The following is a 15,923-nucleotide window of genomic DNA, read 5'->3' as shown; positions in this document are numbered from 1 at the left end:
CTCACTTGGATAAGCACAAGCTGACAAATGATTGCTGCAAAATGAGGGATTTGAATACAAATCAATCACTGTCAGTATTCTTAAATCCATTACCAAACTGTTATCATCACACAGACAAATGGAAAACAAACTAAAAGTGTGTTTTCTATTAGTCTGTGTGGTGATGATAGTTTGGTAAATAAAATAATGATTGATTTATGTTTAAATCCCTCATTTTAGTCTAGATAGACTTTTTATATTATTATATATATTTTATATTATATTTATTCAATTATATTTTAATCCCTCATTCAGTCTAACCAAACAATTACCAGTTGATTCAGATCTGTAAACTAATATGAATAAACCTTTTGATACTTAGTAAAAAAGATCAAACACCAAGCTTAATGTAAAATTATATAAAATAAAATTTGATTCAACTATATAAGTTAGAAAAAAAAAAAAAATTATTATTGTTATTTTTATTGTAATTATTATCATTATAATCATTCCTTCAAAGACGCGAATCATTCCTCAAAAAAAAAATCAACATACTTATTTTTATTATTATTATTGTTGTTATTATTGTTATTACTTTTGTTATTACTATTGTTGTTGTTGTTGATATAAAGAACTTCTTTTTTTTTTAATTTTTTAAATAAATGCAGAAGTGTTTTTAGTAAAAATATTTGTGTTTTTTAAAATGTAAATATGCTACTTTTGCTACCCAGGTTGATATACTTTAAAACTTTTGAAAAGATTTGAACCCAAATATTCTTACAACTTGATGCGATGGTGAAAAATGGGTTGCATATTTAAAATCAAAATGAGAAATGCTATACAAAAAAAGTATTGTTTGCTTGGCAACAAAAAAAAAGTTTTGTTGTTAGCCTGTGTAATAGAAAAAAAATTGTTAAACAATTTGATAATTTGAATAATTTATAATAATTTGAATATATTATCTATAGTTGTTATTGAATACATGCAGCTCTATATTTAAAAGCTTGTTTTTATTGTGTGATTTTACTAATCTTTTTTGGGTAAAAAGTAGTCTTTAGGGTAAAAATGCAGACTTTTCTTATATTGCGAATAAATTTGGTATTTGTTGACTTTTGTTATTTGTAGAAATTTCTTAACATTTTAATAATTTCTTTGTTAATTTGTTGTTGTTTTTTAAGTATTATTTTTTTTTAGTTTTATCATGTTATTTCTATTTTAGTTTGAAACTTTCTTTGCTGTAAATACATTGCAATTTGTTTGCATATCACTTAAATGGGATGAAGTTGTAAGTTGGACTTGGTTGGTAAGTGCCACTTAGTTTATTGGTTATAACAAAATTGCAATAGCCTACAATTTTACCATCTCTTCTTCTTTTTTGATTGTAAGAGTAACATAATCTTTTGTTTGTAAGAATAATCTTGTTGATTGTAAGAATAACATAATCTTTTGTTTGTAAGAAAAATCTTGTTGATTGTAAGAATAACGTAATCTTTTTTTTGTAAGAATAATCTTGTTGATTGTAAGAATAACATAATCTTTTGTTTGTAAGAATAATCTTGTTGATTGTAAGAATAACATAATCTTTTTTTTGTAAGAATAATCTTGTTGATTGTAAGAGTAACATAATCTTTTGCTGCAAACTATTAGTTTTTGAACAATTTTCAAATTGTTAATTTCATACTTTTAATGAACATTAAATCATTATTAAACAAAAATAGTTGCTTTTTTATTTAATGAGTTTCTGTTTATCTGCTATTTTTTCATACCTGTTGCAAATGATTTTTATGATATTGTTTTTACTGTGTTTGAGTTTTGTTTTGTTAATGTTATAATTGGTAAATAGAAAAAAATTCTCACCTAATCATACAGTACAGTATTAAACATACAGTGCAGTATTAATCATACAACACAGTATTAATCATGCAGCGCAGTGTTAATCATACAGCGCAGTCTTAATCATACAGCGCAGTCTTAATCATACAGCACAGTATTAATCATACAGAACAGTATTAATCATACAACAATAACTGAAAAAATACATTTGAACTATAATAATAAGGGCAAATAGCAGAAAGATTTCTTTTAAGCATTTGAGTTTTGCCTTTTTCAAAACAGTTTTTCATTTTAAAAAATAAAATTATAATTTATGATGCTACCAATTATTATAATAAATATGGAGATTATCTGTCTAAATTTTATAATAAATATGAAGATTATGTCTAAATTTTATAATAAACATGGAGATTATCTCAATAGTCTAAACAAAGGCAGACTTGAAATTCCTTCTCATATTCTTGTCAAATGGTCAATATTTAGCTTTTTATTTTTTAAGGCACTAATAAACTTTTTGCAGGACATTTTATGTAACTCAGTATCAGTTTATGCAGCCAAGTATAAACAAAATATAACAAAAAAATAATACAGAGTATATTCTAATATTTTGCTGAAGATGTATGGACTAATTACAAAACTAATTAATTAAAAGTTAATTAGATACTCTGCTACTAGTAGCAGAGTATCTAATGTATAAATACTAAAGAATTTTAGGATTTGTAATTCTACTAAGATATATATAAAAAAAAAAAATTATATATATATATAAAGAATTAATTTAGTTTTTGTCAATCATTTCGCTTTTTCTCTAGTTATGTTCTGCGAGCAAAAAAAGTCATATTTAAAAAAAGAAATAAAGTGTAACATTTTTTGTATGTCATCAATATTATCGATATTGTTATATGTTATGCATGTTATCAATATTCTTATATTGATGTTCCTCTGGAAATTTGAAATACATAAAAATATTTTATTTTTTTATAAAATTGTCTTAATATAATAGTATTATTAATATATAATATTAGTGATGCCTATTAGAAAACACCCACTTTTACCAATACCCTTACCAATATAATTATTATAAATAACAATTTTATTGTTATAATGTAATTACTATATTATAAAAATTTATCATTTAAGTTACAAAAGTTTAATTAGACTTAAGTTTTTGTTTCAATTTGCATGATTTCGAGGTTTGTTTTTATAGAAAGCACAACTTTCTATAAAAACAATTTACAGATACACATGTGCTGTTTTTTATTTTAGGCTAGTATACTTTTAGACATAATATAAGCTAATTTTATACTAGAATTTATGCTTATAAATATAAAAATGAAAAAAATATATATAAAAAAAGTTTTTTCTGAAGAATCCATCATGTACATAACCTAAGTAGGGAGTTGAAAAAAAGAGAATATGAGTTTATCTGTATTAAAAGTTTTTAGCCTTTGTTAAAATGTTAAAACTTAAGCAAATTTTTATCTGTTATAAATATTTTTAGTCTTTGAAATGTTAAAACTGAAGCAAATTTTTGTCTAATTTTGAATCAAAAATATAAAATTTTGAAAAAAATAATCAAAACTGTTAATAGACAAAATAAAGATAGGAATAAAGAGTTATACATCAAGTAACACAAAAAGATTAACAAAAGTATAGTTAGATGTACCTAATTTGTAGTAGTGTTGTGGTATTGCTTAGTAAATGACAGGTCTCAAAAAAGATATCATTAGTGTTGTGGTATTGCTAGGTGTAACTGACAGCTTTCAAATAAAATATCAGTAGTGTTGTGGTATTGCTAGGTAACTGACAGCTTTCAAATAATATATCAGTAGTTTTGTGGTATTGCTAGGTAACTGACAGCTTTCAAATAAAATATCAGTACTAAATCATCTACATCAAGTTTATTATACTATTAAAAATGTGTGCATAATTGATCAAATCATAATCATGTTGAAATATTTAAGATGTTACAACACAGGATAGTATATGTTAAATGTTATTATAATATGTGTTTATTTATTGTTGAATTTTTAGGTTGTACTAGTTCCTGTGTGGATTATACTTTGTCTATTGTTTATCTGTGTACTTTATTATATTATATGGGCTTTGCTGTTTATGAGATCGCCAGAAATTGCACCTCAGCAACGTAAAACACATGTTTTTAATGCAATAGTCACATGGTTTATGGTTGTACCGCTCATAATATTCATGGTTAATGTTTTTATTTATTTTTAAAATTTGATGTTTAAATAGTTAAATTTTTGTATAGTTTTGCCCAAAAATGCTAATTAAGACAAGAATAATATATATCCATCAAAATTTTTAGAAAAAATAACACTGCATACATATATAATTTTATATGAAACCATGTACAATTTACAAAAAAGGAAGTGAATTTGCTCCATAACAACAGCTCTTAACCTTTTTTTAAAACTTCTGTTTGACTGATAATAAGAAAATTCCATATTATTTTATAGAAATAAGAAGTTCTATGTTTTTAATGTTAAGTATGTTATATGTTAACCAATATCTGTTTTTTTAGTTTTTTAATATTTTATGTATAAAACAAGTGCATTATAGAATGATGTACATAGTACAAGAAAAGCAGTGAATTTGCTGTATGGTATACAGTAGCTTTCAAACTGTTTATAATTTTTTACATGATGGTTTAATAATTAAAAAGTTCATACTGTTTTAAAGAAATAGAAAGTGCTCTTTTGTCTAAACCAAGGTTGTTGTTTTTTATTTTTTTTTTTTAACCATTAAATGATTAAATTATTTTAGGTTGCTTACTTATAGCTTTACACAAAAAAAAAAATACAAAATAATGAATAAAAATAAATCAAAAAATTTATACTAATGGCTGTAGAAGTAAATTTTTGGAAACCATATTTACAATTCAATGTAAAGCTAGAATCTACTAAAGTTACCTCTCTCTTTTTCATGACAGTCTTTTTTCTTACCCGATTCCATTCTCATTATGAATCTCAATTAAAGATTCTATTTTCTACTTCTGTTAAGCTTTTATCCATTTTTGTATATAATATTGTTGTAATATTGGAGGTGGCTATTCTAATTAGGTCCTCTTCTACTTTTACACAAGGTCTAAAAATGTATCGCAAATGTTGTTGAACCTGCTCTTAAACTGCTAAGTTTCAGCCTGTGTCCTAATGTTGTAACTTTTTTTTTCTACAAATACTATCACATTAACTGCTCAAGCGAGTCGTTTGTTCCATCAACTAAAACTTAATCTTGCATGGCAAATTATTCTGAAAATTCGCATCCTTTTACTTTCATATAAAATGCATTTGGTTTGATGGCCAACAACATGAAACTTAGCAGTCTTTTTGATGGCCAACAACATGAAACTTAGCAGTCTTTTTGATGGCCAACAACATGAAACTTAGCAGTCTTTTTGATGGCCAACAACATGAAACTTAGCAGTCTTTTTGATGGTCAACAACATGAAACTTAGCAGTCTTTTTGAGGGCCATAACATGAAACTTAGCAGTCTTTTTGGTCCACAGTGCAAAATATAAAAGCAATACAAAACAAAAATTATAAATAATTCTAAAAATTAATTAAAAAATGGTTTGATGATATATCTTATCTTCTTATATGATATAATACCATTCTGATTATATGATATCCCTTTTTAGATGTTATATGATTCATATAATGCATAAATCACACCCAAGTTTATACTTTAGCTTTTAATTTTGAATGCATTTATATGGCATGATTTTAATTCATTTAATTTTTTTATTTATTTTAAATTTATTATGGTTTATTCTTGTGTTACACAAGTAAATTTTAATCAATTTAAGTTATCTTTACATTTTTAAAAGATAACTTAAAGTTTTATTTTAGTTATCTTTTTCAAATTATTTAAATTTATAATTATGCAAAGTGTACTTAAAATGATTAATTATGCAAAGTGTACTTAAAATGATTAATTAGAATTAATATAAAAAATCAGAGATGTTTTTTAAATTTATAATTATGCAAAGTGTACTTAAAATGATTAATTAGAATTAATATAAAAAATCAGAGATGTTTTTTAAATTTATAATTATGCAAAGTGTTTTTAAAATGATAAATTAGAATTAAAATAAAAAGGTTTTTGATTTTTAATCAGAGATGTTTTCTTTATAGTGTATGAATATAAGTTAAGCAACATTCTTGCCTTCTTTTTACCATTCAAACTCAAAAACTTTGATATCTTGTCAGTTAGGCTGATATAAGCAAACTTTTATTACCATGGTATTTTTATCATAACTATGTTATGATTGGTCGGTTTGTTTTTAATTGCACTAATCTTAACTATTATTTTAATTGTTTTTCTGAAAAAAAATATTGTTTGCAGTTTAAAAAATGTTTCAAGTTTATTGTTAAGAAATATTTTTTGTTTTAAATTTTATCCAAAAATAATGTTCAATTGTTTTAGGTGATGTTAAGTCGAAAATTGGATGGAGTTAACAATTTTTGTTTTTCTGTAATTTTTATACCATTGCATATTGCACTTATCAATTTATTGGTTTCGTCTTTTTATCAAAAAAGTGGTAATTTATGTAAGTATTTAGTTTAGTTTTTTATTTTTTGAAGAAATATTCATTAAAGAAATGAAGTGGCCTCATCTAGCTTTGCTATATCAATATTTGTGTTAAAAAGCTCTGCTATATCAATATTTGTGTTAAAAAATAGACGATTTTGTCATTGTATTAGATTAAGGGAATGTTTATTTCAAGTTGTTATTTTTCTAAATTCATATATCTTAAAAGTAACCTTTTAGGTAGAGAAGCTTACCTGACAAAATCTGATAGCAAATGCTAAAAATTTTTTGTCCCTTAAGACCCTCGAACATTTAATAAATCCCAAATATTTAAGAAAGTTTATCAAAAATATGTTAATCTGTGTCTTAAATGTTAATCTCTCTCAAATGTTAATCTGGTTCTCAAATGTTAATTTGTCTCAAATTTTAAGCTGGGTCTCAAATGTTAATCTGCATCTCAAATGTTAACCTGCATCTCAAATGTTAATCTACATCTTAAAAGTTTATCTGCATCTTAAATGAAGCAAAGTTGTGTAATAGTTTCAAAAGTCATAACAAAAAAAAAGATTAATAAAAAATCTTGTAAAAATTTCCTTTTTTAAAATTTAGTTAAACATTGTCATTTTTTATGCAGTAAAATCTAAAATAATAATTTTTTTATAAAATGATTATTATCAAAATGTTACTTTAAGAATCAATCTAACTCATGTGCACATTAGGGTGTTGATTTTTTAGTAAACTTTGGTATCTCCAGTTTTCTGTATAAAAAAATAGATGAACTCTGGTTTGAAAGTAACTAAAAAGTCATTTGTTTATTTACTTTTTGAAAAAAATTACCCACCATGACCCTTAATTACACACTGGGTCCCATAAATCAGTGAGTTTTTTGTTCTTCAAAAGGATATCAACCTGGGTCGCAAAAGAACCTGGATTTTTTAGTGATTTCAATTTTCATAATTTTTTTTTTAAATCTTTGTTTAAAGAATGTCATAAAAGTTGACCTTTTTAATTTTTAGTTAAAAATTATTGTTTTTTTGTATATAAAAATTATTTCTGAAATCTTTATAAAATTTTGGTTCTTTTGAGACCTTTCTTGGTATACTTTTGGGAAAAAAAAAACTTCACTGATATATGGGACCCAGCGTGTAATCAAGGGTCATAGTGGGTGACCTTTTCCAAAAATTTAACTAAACCAATGACTTTTCAGTTACTTTCAATGTACATACCGGATTACATCAATTTGTTTTTTGTTCTTGTTTTTTTGTTTTTTTATCTATTTTTTCATCTATGTTTTATACAGGAAACTGGAGATACCAAAAAGTCAACACCCTAATGTACATATCGGATTACATAATTTGTTTTTTGTTCTTGTTTTTTTGTTTTTTATCTAAAACACATTCTGTACATAAATAATTTTTAGGTTGGAATATATGTATATGTGTATGCATTGTGTATATGCTATCTATTTATACACATTGACTATAGAGCTTTGATATTCAGTATTTATAGAACTTCAGTCTTCGTATAACCCAAATTTTTAGTTTTTTTAGTAAAAGCTATGAAGCATCATGTATTTTGACTCTGATATCTTTTACATTTTATTTTCATTTTTCTTTCAGTATTTACACTGTGTGCTAGTCTCAAAATTATTTTTATTTTGCTAATCAAAAATATTTGTCATTTTTTATTGCTTCTTGGCTATTCTTTGTGATAAAATTGTCTCAAAACAATGTTTTTCTAACCAATAATAAACCCACAATATTTTTTATTATTTGGACTGTCAAAGAATTATTAATTTCGTACTAGGACTGTTGAGAAAACATCATTTATCATATTTTGTTTTCTTCTAATTTGCAAATATATAAACTTTTTCTTACATTAAAAATACTTTTTCAGGACCATTGTTCTGTTCAATAATTACAGCCATCCATGTTAAAATGTTAAAGAATTTTGCATGCAGACAACATGTCTGCATTGCCTTGGGTTTCCAAATATCCCTTCTCAACCTAAGTTAGTTATACATATAAACATTTAAAATTTTGATATTGAATGAAACTGAATTAAAATTTTTGATTGCAACAAGGAATGAACTTCTAGTTTACATTTAATCCAGCATTTGTTATCACTTAACAACAAATCATTTGAGAATTGCTTGCAGTAGTATCATAGCAAACAATTCTTACATGAGTTGTAAGATCAAGCTCTGTCAGAATGCTTATGATAGCAATGAACTGATTACGTCCTGTTCCAGATGTTACTCCTGAAGCACTGGATAGATTTGGCATATGGTGTAGATATTTTCTGAGAATGCTTCTTTCTCCTCAATTAAAGCTTATCAATGTCAGTCATTTTTCTTTCTCCTAGCTGATCTTTAAGAAAAAGTAAATTCTCAGGTTTGTCGGTTAAAATCCTTTTCTTAACTGTTTTAATAGTTTTGATAAGACTTTTTTTGTATCACTTAACCAAAACAACCCTATAAATCAAATATTCCTTTGAAATTTCTCAATTATCAGTTATTACACTAATAGCATTTTTACTTTGAAATTATTCAATAACCTCTTACATTCCTAACAAACTCAACACGAGATTGAGGCTGAATCTACCCTCTTTTTGAATATTATTTTGGCTCTTCATAATGTTCAAATATAAATCAATATACTTAAATAGATTCCTTAGCAGAGTAACAGGTTTAAAACCTGATCTTAGCCATGGAAATCTTAATCCACCAAGAATACATTCCTTGTTGAATAGGTGTCCAAAAAAAAAAAAAAAGCTCTATACTGATTCCCATTCTATGTGACCTAAATAAGTCCTAAAAAAATTTGACGGTTTTATTTTGACAGGAAGTGCTAGATGTAAAATCTAAGTTTTACGATTTTAATGTTAAGCTGGCTTCACATTAATAGAAAACACAATTTTTTACATTTTAGAAAATTAAAACAAAACAAATAGATGCGTATAAATCATTTCCAATTGTTTTCCTTACTATTTAACTTGATAGTTTATATTTATAAATATGAAAATACAAAAATAAATAAATAAAAACAAATATTTATTAGCAAGTTTAAGATTTTATTGTGGTGAAACATTTCTCAAAAAATACAACTTTTTAAACAGTTCCCAAGCTCCTTTTTGGTCATACTCTTAGTTAAGTTTTTCTAGACTTTTTAACTACAAAAAGTACATTTTGAAGGTGATCTTTATCTCTAGTAGCTGAAATAAAATCTTTAATTAGCTTAATGTTTCTTTCTGCACCATCATTTACAACAGATATGTTTTCGATCCATACAATAAAATCTAGCAACTGAGGATGGTTAAAAACATCTATAGTATTAAGAATATTGTTGAGCCATTCTTTTATACTTGCTCTTGATGTTTGAAGAAAAGCTATCTTTGCTCGGAAATCAGCTCAGTTAGCTCTGTGGTCTCTCCAATTTGTACATTTGATGGTTTGCAACACTGAAATTCATTTGGCTCTTCAAACTCAATCAGAGCTAACAGCATTTTTAGCTTTGTTTCAGAAGGAACTTTTTTATCCCCAAAGAACAAAACACAGAGTTGCAGAGTTAAGTACCACGTATGGCATCTCATGCTGAGAAGCAAAGCATTTCCAATCTTCTTTCTGACTTTTCTCAATGCATAGGCTTTCTGGATAGCTTTCAAATTATTTTAGGGAGCCAGAAATCTTAAAAAACTTTCCAAAAACCATGGAACATAGCAAATTGTAATGAACAAACTTGCATCCTTCAACTGCAGCACTTTTTTTTCTGTCAAGATATTACTGATATTTTTGGCCATATAAAGATTCAGGATGTAGATAACATCTGCTAAAAACCTTGCCTCATGGCAGGCACCAGATTGATGGAACTTAAAATCTTGTACTTCTGCTCCAAGGAAGGAGGCAAGCTTACAAACAATACCATGATCATTCCTTGAGAACACCATATCAGTAGTTGCATTAGTCAAAAGTGTCTTAGCTTCCTCTGCAACAGTGTGAAGAACAGAGCTAATCTTCAGATCATCTCTTTGCTATTCCAATTTACATAAACTTTTCACTTCATTAACTTTCTTGCAGATTTCAGGCCACTCGTTCTTTAGCTTGGCATAAAGAGCTCTTCTTGGACCTTTAGTTTTCTCACCAGTAAGAGCAGCCATATAGTGAGATACATGTACTTCATACATGTGTCTTCTACATATTATCCACAACATTGGTAATTTCAAAATATCTGTAAGAATTTGGACTGCTCCATCGACTCCGCCTGTATTGCTTGCAGTTGTATCACAGTATATACCAATGATCTGCTCTTTACATTCATAATATTTTAAAAAATGTTTTTTAACTTAAGTGATTTTTTCACTTGTTCTGCTTAGTCAACTCCCTTTAAAGAGGGGAACAACACCTAAAAGATGGTCTTCCATGGGATCGTCATCCAGGTAGCTCACTGAGACTGCAAGTCGCTCAAGTTTTTGAATAATGTTAAGCCCAGTGGTAATTTGTTCCAACAGTTTGGTATCAAAATGAAGAATAAGTTGTTGGCCTTTAAGATGATTCATTATTGAAATTCACTCCAAGTCTCCTTCAAGTTCTACATATTTGAACTTTTTTCTATGAAGTGTGGTTTGTGAAAGCGGTATATCATTAATTTCTATACCTCCAGCTCTAAATACTTCACTTAAAATTGCCAGATGAGGTTGTACACCAACATTGAACCTTGTTGCTAGAATAGCAGTACATTCAATGAGCTTTTCAACATTCACTGCTAGATTTATGTTATCTCCAGAATTGTACCTAGGTATCATGATATAATATTTTTTCACCTATTTAATTATATACTTTTCAATAAAACGACTTTAGTTTGTGAAAATTACAACTATGTTATTAAAGTAATACTATACCTGCGTTTCCAACCATTACCCAGAAAATCTTCTTCCTCGCTGATTTCAGAGTCGTCATTTGACTTTTCTTCCTCACTGCTGATTTGAATCTCTTCTGTTGTTGAGTCATGTGACAAAAAACATTGATATCTTTTAAGTTTTTCTATCTCTCTAATTCTTTATCTGAACTTATCTAGCTTGTTCTTTCTCCTCTTTGCATCCAGTACTCTCCTACTCTAGTCTCCATTGACTTTTGTTCCCATATATCCTTTCCTATCCAACTTCATAAAAATCGTCTTCATAAAAACTAAAAAATATTTAAATCTGTTAAGACATTTATAAATAAATTAATAATTGTTCTAGTTTTTCTTGATAATGACCAAACCATGGAAAGAGTTAAACGTAAATATTTAAAAGGAAATAATATGCTATTACTTAAGTTACTTTAAATCGGAAAGAAAATCTCACTACTCAAAAAAGTGTTATTTAATGAACTTACTTTATATCTTCCAGCTTGGCATTATCTGTTCTCAATCTATCAGCAAGAATATCTTTTTCAAAATTCTTAGTCGATATGTCAAAAAGCTGATAAGATTCTGTGAGAAAATCTTTCTCTAATTTTGATTGCTTATCAAGACTGCTGCCCCAGTTTAGAGAAGACAATTTAATCAACAGTTTAGAGAAGACAATTTAATCAACAGTTTAGAGAAGACAATTTAATCAACAGTTTAGAGAAGACAATTTAATCAACAGTTTAGAGAAGACAATTTAATCAACAGTTTAGAGAAGAGAGTTTAATCAACAGTTTAGAGAAGACAATTTCTTGTGTTTTAAATTAAGTTTAATGATTTTGGTCTTTATATTGTACCCAGAAATCACAAATTTCTTGCCAAACCCAGCATTATCCCAATTTTTTGTAATCCTAGTTTTCAAGCAAGAATTATCAGGATCTGTAACAAGATCCTTAGATTTCGGTTTCAATTTGCAACCAACATTAGTAGAAGTGGGTTTGTATTTAACTTGTGACTCGCGAAGGATAAATTGATAGTATTTTAGAATAACACCATTAAATTGAAGCTAAATCCCTCAGTAGGTACTTCAATAGGTAAATATACCTCAACCTTTCTGTATTTTTTCGTTATTCTTTCCCATTATCATCCCTTTTTTTTTAGCTGTTCTACCCATTTTTTATATGAATTTCGAAATAATCGGTTTTAACTAGATTTATACTATATTTTACAGTTGCATCAAAAATCTATGAAGTTGTTATCCCCTCTCGTATCATATTTTATCTAAGTTTATCGCTACGGCTTTTATAACCGTTTACACGAGAATTCCTTCATGCACAAATAATTCCATTTAGAAATTCTTTCCTTCAAAAAAAATTTCTAAATGGAATTATTTGTGAACCAATCCATGGGGAATTATACCAACTAATAATATTGTCTAGAGGGAATAATATCAATTGCTAACAATGTTCATAGTGAATGATGCCAATCTTTAATAATTTTCTATGGGAATTATTTGTGTACCAATTATTACATCATATTAAAACATATTGAAATACTAGATAGCGCTGTTTTTATGTAAATACACAAATGTGTACAAAACCGTAAAACTCAGAATTTACATCTATCACTTCTAATTTAGGACCTGGGAGGAATGGGAGTCAGTTGAGAGCACATTGAAATTTTAAAAAAAGTGTTTTTTTGGGACACCCTATTGCTGATTGCAGAAATTGCAATAGTACACTATAACAAGTAATTTTTTTTGTTGTTACTCAAAAATTTACTCATTTATTTTTTTCCGCCAAGATAATAAAAGTTCTAGCTCATATTGATTAAATTTGAAATATTAAAAACATATATTATTTAATGCAAACTATTATTAAGTTTTAATAAAATTTACAAATCAAATGTGAAATATATAAAGTTATCTAAAGCTGTTACATAAAGGGCAAGCATTGCTTTTTCTCTGAATTGAACCCTTTCTTTTTCTTCAAGTAGAGAAAGTGCCTGGTAGAAAGCTGAAATGATAAGCCTCGATTAAAAGTTGAAATGAGGATATCTTTGCTGGCTTATCAACTAAGAAGTATTTCTTTACACGATTAGTTTCTTTTTTTTTTAAAGTTTGTATTTAAATTTTAATCTTTTTATTTTCTAATGAGATTCCCGCTGTATACCAGGTTTTTATTTTTAGTTATAAAATTATACTAAATAAAAGGTGAAAAAATTAAATTGATTCGGGAAAGTATTGATATATAAAAAGAATAAACAACTCATAATAGCAGTTCAAGGAAAAACATTTAGAACAATTCAAGAAAAAAATATTTAGAACGATTCATGAATAAAACATGCATAAGAAACTTGAGTACAAATGTGGTTAAAGGAAGATTAATATTCACGCTTCTTAAACGATGTAGTACTTAGGTATTGCTGCAAGAATATTGGTGAGTCTTTCACTTCTCCTTCTTATAATGGTGAGAATGCAGATGAGCAAAAGTATTATTAATTTAGCATCATATAATTGTCTTTTAATTAAAGGTAGGGTCCTGCCTCTCAACAGGTTTTTTGAGATAAGATATGTTAATGTATACTTTAAATCGAATATATTTAATAACATGTTCTTACATATTCTTTAGGAGTTTGCGTTTTTTAAATTGAAGGTTTCACGCAAAAATCTGGACTTTTTAGCGATTGATTGATTTACCTTGATTTTTATGCCTAAATTTAAAAAAGTATTTGGCGCAAGGTGTAAAAATAATTTTTTCAAATAATTAAAAATATACTTTTAAATAACTCTTAAATACCCATCTTTTAAGCCTGCATACGTCAATATAACAAAATTGATAAAAAAAATGAGCAACTCTATTATTCTACGCTAATTATTGGATAAAATAAAAATCTAATAAAATTTAAACGCAGTTTAATTGAAGACTTTGTTAAGTTTTTTCTTTGTTTAAATTTTTTACTAGTTTTATTTTAGCATTAGTTAATATTAAAATGATAAAAATGATTTTGATAGATAAGATATTTATGTAGAAAATTTAATTTGTAGGGTGGTTTGGAATGCGTCAAGATTTCTGTGAGGTCTTACTCAGCAGACTGCCTTTATTACGAGAATACGGAAACGTTTCGTACAAATTTAGCGATGCTATTGTAGATACAAATCACTCAGATAATTTTAATATTGAAGAAATTGAGAGCTATTCTAAAAAAAGAGTTACCCCAAAAATAGTTGGATCATTAACAGCGATAGATACCCCTGACTAATTGGTTAAATGTTGATAGTTTAGTAAAATAGGTTAGTGAAAGAATCTAATTATCTACAACCGAAATCTACCTCAAATTGCGAAGACAACACTCATCAAAGATTGAGCATAAACAGCAACTTCTTTAAAAATATCTTTGAAAAGACAACACTCATCAAAGATTGAGCATAAACAGCAACTTCTTTGAAAATATCTTTGAAAAGAATTAAAATAAAAGCAATATTATTTTCGTCCAATGATATTGATTTTATACTTTTATGGTTAGTTTAGGACTTCTTAATTACGTTGTTGTTAAGACTCGAGTACTATCAAAAGAAGCAGACAAAAGAATGTTAATCATATTCCTTTTTCTGGCGAGCTTCCATCTTTTTTTTCTGATAACCAAACAATCTAAAAAATTTTATTTATTTTAAATCTTTAATCTGTTTTGTAAATAAATTTTTGTAAGTTAATGAAATTTTTATATTTGCGCTTATTAAATGTAATAAAATAGTATTAAATTTTAAGCTAACATTAATTTCAAAATTCTCTTAAATTTTTAAGTTTTTTTTTTAAGTTAAAATCTATTTGTGACTGTTTTTTAAAGGAATTTAGTAGCGTTCAAATACTGATCGTATAAATCGAATTTTAATAAATTTCAAATATTGTATCGCATAAATCAAATATAGTATCGTTAAAATATTGTATCGTATAAATCGAGGTTAAATATAACATTAAAATGTATCTTGTAAATATAAGATGAACGGTGTATTAAAAACCATAACGTTCAATCATAAATAGACGTTTCGGTACTTTAACATCTTAATTTAAAATATTTAAAATGAAGTTATTTCTTCATTTATAACAGAGATCTAAAAAATGAATAGCGCGTTTTTTTTTTTTTGATTTTTTCGCACGAGTTTAGCAAGAAAAAAATTTTACGTGTCATCATACTTCACAATCTTTTCATAAAGCCCCCATCTACTCTTAAATAAAAAATTTTATTTAAGAGTAGAAGATGGGGGCTTTATGAAAAGATTGTGACGTATGGGGATCAAAAAACATTTGAAGATAGGGATCTAAGAACATTTGTCCTAAAATAAATACTATATTTTACAAGAACAAGCAAACAAGGGATTGAAAAAGATGGGGATCAATATATCTGTAATAATAATAATCACAAATCTGTAATATTAAATCTGTAATAAAAATCCATAATAAAAAGTTTTATAGATCTGTTATAAATTAAAGAATATAAATACATTAATACAAAAATTATTATAAATCTCATAAATTAATGTTTATTAAAATGTCATCCATAGCGAGAATAAAAATAGAAAAACAAATAAGAGGATCAAAATTAGGCAGAACTAAGGTAAAGTGCACAATAATTAATACAAAATTGTTCATTTAGCAAATCATTTTTCTTAGTAC

General features: G+C 26.5%; 1 protein-coding gene across 3 annotated transcripts in view; it reads left to right on the top strand.

Moving 5' to 3' along the window:
• Positions 1-15,045, top strand: part of LOC100215419 (transmembrane protein 185A) — a 43,055-nt gene extending 28,010 nt beyond the window's left edge. For all 3 annotated transcript variants that reach the window (XM_065813108.1, XM_065813106.1, XM_065813107.1), the window contains exons 5-8: positions 1,199-1,282; positions 3,847-4,023; positions 6,260-6,383; positions 14,297-15,045. In XM_065813108.1, coding sequence (XP_065669180.1) covers positions 1,199-1,282; positions 3,847-4,023; positions 6,260-6,383; positions 14,297-14,511 — 600 coding nt within the window. In that variant the 3' untranslated portion in view covers positions 14,512-15,045. The remainder of the gene's footprint in view (positions 1-1,198; positions 1,283-3,846; positions 4,024-6,259; positions 6,384-14,296) is intronic.
• Positions 15,046-15,923: the final 878 nt, after the last annotated feature.

Source organism: Hydra vulgaris, chromosome 12 (genome assembly GCF_038396675.1).
Source record: "Hydra vulgaris chromosome 12, alternate assembly HydraT2T_AEP".
NCBI classification, from domain to species: domain Eukaryota; kingdom Metazoa; phylum Cnidaria; class Hydrozoa; order Anthoathecata; family Hydridae; genus Hydra; species Hydra vulgaris.
The sequence above is the reverse complement of the archived record's forward strand: the minus strand, read 5'-3'. Positions and strand labels throughout refer to the sequence as shown.